General features: G+C 35.1%; 3 protein-coding genes across 7 annotated transcripts in view; 2 read left to right on the top strand and 1 right to left on the bottom strand.

The window, feature by feature from the left end:
* On the top strand, positions 181 to 1,805 carry LOC107645876 (E3 ubiquitin-protein ligase ATL31). Its single transcript, XM_016350008.2, has one exon. It carries the CDS (start codon positions 196 to 198, stop codon positions 1,489 to 1,491), a length of 1,296 nt encoding a protein of 431 aa, XP_016205494.1. The 5' UTR covers positions 181 to 195; the 3' UTR covers positions 1,492 to 1,805.
* LOC107648009 (probable serine/threonine-protein kinase PBL7) lies at positions 3,466 to 7,211 on the bottom strand. Of its 4 annotated transcripts, none has more exons than XM_021104054.1 (6): positions 6,845 to 7,211; positions 6,522 to 6,766; positions 4,817 to 5,208; positions 4,080 to 4,197; positions 3,907 to 3,996; positions 3,466 to 3,821 (listed from the first exon to the last, which is right to left on the bottom strand). In XM_021104054.1, exons 1-6 carry the CDS (start codon positions 7,086 to 7,088, stop codon positions 3,660 to 3,662), a joined length of 1,251 nt encoding a protein of 416 aa, XP_020959713.1. In that variant the 5' UTR covers positions 7,089 to 7,211; the 3' UTR covers positions 3,466 to 3,659. The 4 variants fall into 4 exon arrangements, with proteins under 4 accessions (XP_020959713.1, XP_020959712.1, XP_016207528.1 ...); XM_021104053.1 differs by having other exon boundaries at positions 3,466 to 3,817; positions 3,903 to 3,996; positions 6,845 to 7,210; XM_016352042.2 differs by having other exon boundaries at positions 4,065 to 4,197; positions 6,845 to 7,209.
* LOC107645877 (basic 7S globulin 2-like) overlaps positions 9,853 to 10,320 on the top strand; it is a 2,819-nt gene continuing 2,351 nt past the window's right edge. Inside the window, exon 1 of one of the 2 annotated variants that reach the window (XM_021104052.1) lies at positions 9,853 to 10,320. In XM_021104052.1, coding sequence (XP_020959711.1) covers positions 9,983 to 10,320 — 338 coding nt within the window. In that variant the 5' untranslated portion in view covers positions 9,853 to 9,982. The other variant, XM_016350010.2, reaches the window with a different exon arrangement.

Genomic DNA, 10,320 nt, shown 5'->3' with positions numbered 1-10,320 from the left:
AGATTATGTAATTATTTTATACTGAAAATGTATGAAAATTAAATTTTATTTTATAAATAGAGAAAGAGAGTTGATATTGAAGATAAATTCTCCCGGGCTAGAAAAGAAAGTTAGGTATTTGAAGAGGATGATGATGTTAGCGCTAGCAGCGTAGGAAAAGAATTGGATAGATAAAGCGTTTGACTTTTGACAGCAATGGAGCAGAAGCTGAAAATTGAATTGAAAAACACGATTAAACAGTTAACATTACATATTCTCCGTTTTCTTCGGAAGCTTCATCCAAGCTGCACACCTTCTTTGACCATTCACCCTTTTAAAACCCCACTCATTCTTCGCACTCTCTCTTTCTATTCCCAAACACTGCATTCACCCTTCACAATGACGAAGGACAAAAACGACCAAACCAGCTCCTTTCTTTTCATTTTCTTCTTCCTTCTCTCCGTTCCGTCAACCTTTGCGCAGAACCAAAATGACGTTTCTAACAATAACAACAACTACAACACGCAGTTCAGCCCTTCGCTCGCGATAATCGTCGTCATTCTCGTTGCAGCACTCTTCCTCATGGGATTCTTCTCCATCTACATCCGCCACTGCGCCGATTCACCCTCCGGCACCGTCCTTCCAACCACGGGAGGCGGAAGGTCCAGAAGAGGGGCACGTGGTCTCGATCCTGCAGTGATCGAGACTTTCCCGATTCTGGAGTATTCGGAGGTCAAGATCCACAAGATTGGAAAAGAGGTTCTTGAATGTGCGGTGTGCCTCTGTGAATTCGAAGACACCGAAACGCTGCGTTTGATTCCCAAGTGTGACCATGTGTTCCATCCGGAGTGCATCGACGAGTGGCTAGCCTCCCACACAACCTGCCCCGTCTGCCGCGCCAACCTCGTCCCGCAACCCGGCGAGTCAGTCCATGCGGTTCCACTCGTGCCAACCACCGATGTCGAGGCGCAAAACGACGCCGTCGTTGACACCGCAGTGCCGGAGGTGCGTGTCAACGTGCCAGACGCTGAGGGAGGAGTCGTGGCGTCGTCGGAGCCGGAAGTGATTGCGATTCCGAAAAGCTTGACGCTGAATCGGAACAGGACGACGCGAGGGTCCAACCGAAGGAGGCAGTTCCCTCGGTCGCACTCGACCGGGCATTCTCTGGTCCAACCGGGAGAGAACACGGACCGGTTCACTTTGAGATTGCCTGTGGCCGTTAGAAGAGAGATAATAAACCGGGAGTTGCAACGGTCTAACAGCTTGTTGGTTTTGCCTAGGGACGGTAGTTCGAGACAGGGAAGTAGTAGGGGAAGGACTTTGAGGCGGTTGGACCGGAGTTTCAAATCCGACCGGTGGGTTTTGACGATGGCGCCACCGTTCTTGGTCAGAGGATCTTCGGTTAGGTCGCCGAAGGTGGTTGATAGCACCGGCGGGGCAGGGGCGGCGTCTTCGTCTACAGCCCCTATTTTGCCGCCGTCGGCCGTTGACTCTGCTCGACCTCCGGTATGACCTGGTTACTAGTCAGCTAGCACGGCCTTTGCAGCTCATTGTATTTATTAATTTTTTCTATCCTCTTTTAGGGCACGATTTTGTTTTTTCACTTCTTTTGTAAAAAGTGTATAATAAGGTAAGAAGTGCAACATGTCTAGCTAGGCCAACTTCACCTTAATTATTTCTTGAGTTTAGAATTCTATTAGCACAAAAGCATATCCATAAAAGAACAACAATATATATGAGTTGCACGCATCGAATTATAAATTTTTGCAATTCAGATGGTAAAAAAAGCAGGAAGAAACAATAAATTTGAATTTTTCCTTCTTCAATAATGTTTATATAACATTAGTCTTCAATCATTTGTCCATTAAACCGATATGGTGGCTGCCAGCAAGAGAGAAAACGTGCATGGAAGCTAACTAACCTACTTTTGCAAGGTTGATTTCTTTGACTTGGCCCGTTGGCCGCTAGTGCGTGAAGCTGAAGCTCAGCCATATTGTGGTTTCCACTATTTAAAGTTGTTTTTATATATTATGACCAAACAATATAATAACATACTCACTACGAATTGGGAAATTAAAGGTAAACTAATAATTATTGTTCCGTGAAATAAAACTGAATTTTAAACAGCGAACATATTAGTTGAACGTCTGAGTCTAGTATTAGCCTTCATGCACATATTATTAGTACTTACATTATTGATCATAAATATAAATTCAAGGAGATCGATAGGGGCTTTGTGGTTTGATGTCGTTGCTCCTTCTAATGTTCACAATAATAGTCACTTTGTGTTTCTGGATATACTAAAAATAAATGTATGTTGTAGCAAAATAGTTATAATGACTAAATTTATTGATTTACGGCAAAACAAAAAAAACGAAAGCAACAACATTCATCATGAACCAAAGATATACAATAGTAAAAAACAATGTCATTTGTATATTCAAATTATATATATATACATTAATTATATTATATGTATAAGATACATATAATAATACAAAATATACATTAAAAATGAATTAAATAACACATACAATATATAGTGATTGATTTAATAGCTAGCTTTTTGTATATACATAATATGTTTTAATATAATTTTGCCAAACCATCGATTAATTGCATTAATTAGTCCACTATTTGTCATTTAATTTGGAGTGTTGTTGGGATACTTGATCTGAATCCAGTTAGTCATAATTTTGGTGCCAATTCTTCAAATGACCGCATTATGCATCACCTCATACGCACACAGAAAACTCTTAAATTCCAAGCAACTTTTGTTGACACAGGGCTTAATTATATACAAAGGGAAATTAATTTAAATTAACGTTAGCAACTCAAATACTCCTAATTATTTAATTAACAGTGATGGCGATGGGCAAGCTTATTCTTCTTAACTTCGCAAATATTTTAATCATCTCATTATTCCAATCATCCTTGAGAACTTCTAGGTTCAAACTTCAAATGTACCCTTCTCGTGGTTTTGTCAGTTTCTGCGATCTAACTTATAATAAGTTAATAACAACTGACATATATATAAGCACTGGTCTAAAATAACAGGGTTTCCTAATTCCTAGACCCAATCCAATTGTGCATATAAAATATAATATATTTATTTAAGTACTAATAATATATAGTTATTAAATGGATCGTTTAATTCGTGGTTATTGTATTAGTTTTGAATTTCATGTGTCAACGGAGAATTTGGCATTTGCGTGACTAGTCATGGTCATGGATAGGATACCATTGATTACTTGAAGGATAGAGATTCAATATTGCAAGTCTCTCGCCGGCAACTAAAATAATTCCGGTCTTTTTAGTTTACTGCTTCTAGATAGCTACCCTATAATTCTTCAATATTTATGGGACACTCAACAAGATTTTAAAATTATAAAATATAATATTAAATGTTCAATAAATATTTTACACATAATCCATATAATATATAAGTTGATGTAACATTGGACATGTGTTGTTTTTCCTAATTGCACTTCTTAATTCCTTTCAATGAATTAATGCATCAGCCACCTACCAACTAATTGTAGCTACCCTCAATATTAAGGCCCTTTTAAGAATATTAATTGTAACAACTTATCATGGTTAATGGCAACCTTACATGTTTATCAAATATATATCTGATGTAAGTAGTCTAATTAAGAACAAAATTAATTCAGATATAATAATTAATAGGTTGGACTTTTAAGAAATCTTAGGGAACTAGATGATGAAGTAACAGAAGAGGAGGAGGGATTCCTAACAAGTGGTATCAGTGATTGAACAATATCCGTCATTAGTGGCCTGTAATCTGCTTCTGTTTGTATGCACATTGCTGCTATTGCTGCTATCTGTATAAACCATACATTATTCTAATTAACTAATTAATTAGCAGATCATAATTGAAATGAAGTTTGACCGTATATATGTACCTACCTGAATTAGATCCTTCTTTGAGTACTGTCCTCGAAGAGCAGGGTCAACCATTTCCACCACCTTTTCTCTGTTTGTTAACCTTGGAAGAGCCTGATAATTAACAATGCAATTAAGTCGTTATTTGTTAATGTTTGATGGAAATTAAAATGAATACTTACCCAAGAGACAAGTACATGTTCTCCCGGAGGTCGCTCAATATCAACCGGTACGCGCCCGGTTAGCACTTCCAGAAGAACCACACCATAGCTATATACATCAGATTTTGTAGTAAGCTTTCCCGTTGATGCATACCTACAATAAGATAGTTGAAATTATTCAACAATGTTAGTTAAGACAAAATTTTAATTTAAAGCAAAGTAGTTGAATATTTTATAGAGTTTAACTTTCAAGTATTAACAGTGTAAAATGTTTTACATAGTGATGCAATCATAATTATTCTTTTAGACGACATTCATGCGTGTTAACGTGGCATTATATGATTAAATGTACATGTAAAATAGTTTAAAAATATTATTTATATACTAAAATCAGTGATCAATGTATTTGTGTATAAATATATGTGTGGTTTAATTTATTTTCAATGTGTATTTATATTCCAACATCAAAAATATTATTTGTATACTAAAATCAGTCACTAAAATCAGCTACCAATGTATTTGTGTATAAATATATGTGTGGTTTAATTTATTTTCAATGTGTATTTATATAACATATATTTTATACTGATGACTAATTTTGGTGTATACATAACATAGTCCTTCCAACATATATTTTTTACTGTTTGCTGACTTTAATAGCTAATTTTAATATACATATAGCATAATCAAAAATGATTTTACAATGCATCAAAATTAAATTCTATTTTATATAAGAATCATATTTTAAAAAGAGAAATATTGGGTGTACTCACTCGGGTGCGAGATATCCGGTGGTCCCTAACACGCGGGTGGAAATCTGACCGTTGATCTTGTCAGAGCCAGTCTTGGCCAATCCAAAATGCGAGACCTTGGCACGAAAATTTTGATCCAAGAGAACATTAGCAGTCTTGAAGTCACGGTGTATGACAGGGGAGAGAGCATGTTCATGCAAGAACTCCAAAGCCATGGCACAATCAAGGGCTATTCTCATCCTGGTCCACCAATCCAACGGCTGAGATTGATTATTGTAATTAAGAGAGTGGAGATGGTGATAGAGTGTTCCATTAGGCATGTATTCAAACACCAACACCCTGTGGTGCTGGTCCGCACAATAGCCTAGCAACTCCACCAAATAAGGACAGTGCAAACGGCTTAGGATATCCACCTGCATTTAATTTAATTTAATTAATTCCAAGTAGATATTAAAAAGGAGGATTAAAATGTGGTTTAGGGGTTGCCATTGCCACACCCATGTGCTAGGTTTGAATGAAGCCAGAAGCCTCATCAATTTATGAGTACTGCTATAACATAATAATTAATAAAGAAATTAATAAAGGGGTACGAAGTATGCAGTATGCCATGCACCGCAAATTTTCATTACGTGGTCCCATTCTTGATAGAGATATCAAGAGTCACAGAAAGTAGTCAGACTGTGTCACGGTTTCACCGCTTCTGTGTTTCGTAAGTTATGTGAAGGAATTACGATCATTCACTTCACCTAAATATAAACAAACATTATCTCTATAAATTAAAATTAACTACTAAAATTAGATATTAATATAAAATATATATTAAAATATAAAATAATAAATTTTAACAATTAATTTTAATTTTAATATATAGCTTGTATGATTGATAAACCATAAATAAATAGCAGAGTAATTAATATCCCAAACGTACATAAGAAATTGTTAGTCATTAAAATTTGGTAACTAATGTATGATCTAGTTATTACTCCAAAGAGTAACGTGTGGTGTTAATAAGAAGACAATTCCGTTACCATTAATTTCTATCAATTTTGCCAATTCTTATTTATAATTGTATTTAATAAAAGTGTAAATGTGTCTAATAAAAATATTTTTTTTATGGTTGTGTTTAATAAAAGTATTTTTATATATGTATTTTTTGAATGTGTCTTCTTATACATGTATTTAAAATATGGGTTATGCCACGTGTACACTAAAATTAGCCATCAAAATCAGCCACTAATATAAAATACATACTGAAATATAAATACACATTGAAAATAAATTAAACCACACATGTATTTATACATAAATACATTAGTGGCTGATTTTAATGTACAAATAGCATTTTCTTTAAAATATAATAATTAATTATTGTTAACAATAAGTTGGCAGAAATAATATATTGGTATCCTGTGCTTTTCTAAGAGAAAGTCTAGGAGACCAGCAATTTTTGTGTTTTGTGGCCAGCACTTAACCATTAAAAAAAAATGAGTAATTTTCTACCATTAGATGTAATCTCACATCATTAAAAACACTATTAATAATACTATTAATGATCAATTAATGATTAGAAAACACAAAAGTTACTGTTACTAACATTCCTCCTTTTCTAAAAGGAGAAAGCAAGCAGTGTATATGAAAAGCAAAGAAAACAGTAGTGACATTAAAGGTTTGGGTACCTAAAAGAAGAGGGTGAATTAAATGAAGCATAGGTAGTGAAGTGAATGACCTCAATTCTGAAGGCACGCTCTTCTTGCTTCCCTTCCCTTTGCATGAGTTTAATTGCTGCCAAAGTTCCATCACTTAGGATTCCTTTGTACACCAAACCAGAATCTCCATTGCCAATTACATTTCCTTCACTCATTCCACCTGTGGCCACTTCTATCTCTCTGTATGTCAACACTTGAACACCTCGAAATTTATTTGGTGTTGTTGGTGTTGGATGATGATGATCAACACATCCTCCCTTCACTTCTGCAATAATAAATAGTTGCAAGATTAACTACTTACTTGGTACTAAACTAGTGTTTGAAGAAATCATTACATACATACCTGGACTACTTGAAGCGAAGGGCAGTGTCGTTGAAATGTCATCATTGTGTTTGGATTTGAGACGACGGAGCATGAATGCAACAAGAAAAATGGCAAAGAATAGGGTAAGAGAGGTGAGGAGAGTGATGCTAATGAGAATGGTTTTGGAGGGGAAATCATTATTGGAATGTGAATGTGAATGTGAGTGTTTGTAAGTTTGGTTGGTTGCAGGCACAGCGGTTGTGGTGCTGTTAATTACTTCCATAACTGAGAGAGTGAGAGAGGAGCCCAAACCAAGAATGGAAGATATTTAATGGGATTTCTGTTTTTGGATGTGAAGGTAAAAGAGGCCATCCAAGAATATCAGTAGAATTAGTAATATTAAGAACACAAAAAAATTTAAATTTATTAATTATTGTTAAATATAATAAGTTTGTATTATTTTAGTTAATTTTTTTATCTTTTAAATATTATTATATAAAATTGATGAAGTGTCATGCTTTACTTATATTCTTTTCTTTCTTTATAGTCAATATTTTGACACTTTTGACTTTTCTAGTCTATTCCATTCAAGAGATATGTTATCAGTTCACTCTTCATTATCTCTGTGTCGGTTCTACACTTTATTTTGTGTGTCCATTTACTATATCTCATTTATTTTGAAGTTAAATTTAATTTGTTGAACTTAGCTTATGTTGTCATTAAATTCAATTCCATCAATAATAGAGAGTTTATATATAGATAGGGTTTAGGGTTATTAACAAAAAGAATTAATATGACTCTTTACTAGTGGCAATTATCGATTAGCATCTCATTATTCACACTTGTTCATAGTTAGTTTATCAAATATTTAATTAAATGCATGTCTAATTGTGCAAATATCATTTTCTTTCATTTAGAAGTATTTAATTTAATTAACTAATTAATTGGTTTTGGTGTACTTCATCAAGTCCTACCGTTGTGTAATTTTTAGGTATTATATATATATATGTCTCTTTCAATGCGTTACAAAATCTTTGAAGCTTTTTCACCTTAGATTCGAATCGCTCAACCATGGTTTTCCCTCTAATTTTTTACTTATCATAGATTATTTGCTTTGCTCAGTTCAAATGATCTCATTCTTGTATGAAGGAAACAAACAAAAGGATAATAATAATTGTGGCAGCAACAGCAACAGTACTATGAAATAGAAATCATGAGGGAGGCAACTATTCTAGCTACCATATGGTATGGTGGCATTTTCCTCACCCTTCACCAAATAAATAATAATGTTACTCCTTATTAGTCATAAAAGAATGGAGACTTCAATGCGTAAACGTGTGTATGTTGCCAAACTTAGAAAACCTAAATAATAATATAGTCCACATACTTTTATTGTTAAAAGGTGGCTATTCCCTTCATGAAAATAATTATTAGAATATTTTTCATGTGAATTTTACATTTGTAACAGATTTACATAACATAGATTTCAATATTTTTTACTTTGACAGAAATGAGGAGAGGTGACATATAAGCAATATAAGCAATGTGGATATTGTGTTTCAAAGGTATATAAGTAGCAAGCAAGGGTAAAAAATTAATTAATTACAAAAAATGATGTTTGTATTAGATTTTATATATACGTTCTCTTGTGTTATATATATTTTTATCTTCTTTCATTTCTTTTCTATCACTTTAAATACCAAAAGCAAAAGATATATATAAAAAAAAACGTACACAAAAATAGTTGTTCACAATTGAATCTGTAAAGTGAGTCCAACAACACCATCTTAGGATCGAGCTAACCCAAGAAGATAGACATGAATATCAGGATGAGTCACTAAGGGGCACTGAACCACGGCTCGTGTTCCACGATCCGAGCCTAACTCGACGTGAGGAGCAAGTTAAGAGCTCCCCCTTACTTTTGGTATTGACATTAAGGAGAATAACTGTTCACTCTATATATAATCGTCCACTCTTAGCCAAGAGATTGAGTCATTCTTCAACTCTATAAATACCACATTCTTTCACGTATTTTTCACCTAATCTACATTTGCATTGCTTACACTTTTACTAACTTAAATATTGGAATCCGTCGTTTAGGAGCTCATGTGTAGTCATTCCTAGACATCTTCAGCTACACCTTGCAATAATAACTTTTATATTATTCGTCCATTAAATTAATGTAACACTAACCTAATAATAAAATCCTAAATAATATATTGAAGTAGTTTTGTAACTTAAAATCCAATGCAAAACTAGAGTTGAAGAAGGGTCCAAAAAAGAAAAGGAAAAAGGAGCGAGATGGTGAGTTGAGGTAGAAGGGGATTGGCATTGAAGAATTAAGAGTACATGTTATGTTACAGTTGGGGTTTACTATATGTGATGTATATAATCTGATGAAGACAAATGAAAATAGAAAAGGGGGAAAGGGCAAGCAGGTGAATTACTCATTAAGAGATCTGTGTTTGTCAGGGAATATTGCCACTTGCATATAACTCCAACTCATACAGTCCATCCATCAGAGGATCAAATTCAAGCCCCTCATTATAGTTTTGTCATTTACTCAATATTAAGTTAATTTCATGCAAGCAATGCTCCTTAGATCACGGTTAGATTTTTGTATTTATTATTGTTGCGTATGACATTTGGTTGGGGTATATAACTGAAAGCGATATGGAGGAGAAGAAACACAGAATGCCATGCCACAGCTACAAGCTAGGTCACCAAACAAATTTCTTTTTGTAGAAAGTGCAACAAGTCTTTCTAATGGGCTCCATGCTCTAATCTTCCAACGGCCCAAACATTCTACATTAACTCCAACATAAAAAAGGATGACAGAGTAGAGTAGTAGTTTTGTCTTTCTTTGGGCTTGGGCGGCCCAGTTTAACACCAACAAAAATATTCTTTGCCAGTGCAAAATAAAGAGAAAAGGTGGTCCATATATATATGATACGAAGTGGAGGACGAAAACGAGTGCAGGCGAAAGAGATGTTTTGCTGCATGGTTCATTGGCTTCCCTTGCAAATCAGAACCGGCGTTTCTTCTCCGCTGCCAAGTGCCCCCTTACACTCACCAGTCACCACTACTCATCATTGAGAATCACCGTTTTCCTCATAACTCCAAAAGTTTCAATTATATATATATAGGCAGTGCTAACTAGTAATTAAGCTCTCTTGCATGTCAAAAATGGCTTCCAAATTGCTACTCACCATCACCTATCTCTCTTTCTCTATTCTCTTCTGCGTATCTGTATCCACAACCTCCCATCATTCCCATCCACCCACCACAACCAATTACAAACCCAACCTGCTGGTTCTACCGGTTCACAAGGACCCAGCCACAGGGCTTCCATGGGCCTACGTTCACAAGAGAACCCCTATGACCCTGGTGCCACTCCTTCTGGATCTTAACGGCAATCACATGTGGATCAACTGCCAAACCCACTACTCCTCCAGAACCTACCAAGCACCCTCTTGCCACTCCACCCAATGCTCCACAGCCACCACCACCCAAAC

This window comes from Arachis ipaensis, chromosome B06, assembly GCF_000816755.2.
Source record: "Arachis ipaensis cultivar K30076 chromosome B06, Araip1.1, whole genome shotgun sequence".
Classification (NCBI taxonomy): domain Eukaryota; kingdom Viridiplantae; phylum Streptophyta; class Magnoliopsida; order Fabales; family Fabaceae; genus Arachis; species Arachis ipaensis.
The sequence above is the reverse complement of the archived record's forward strand: the minus strand, read 5'-3'. Positions and strand labels throughout refer to the sequence as shown.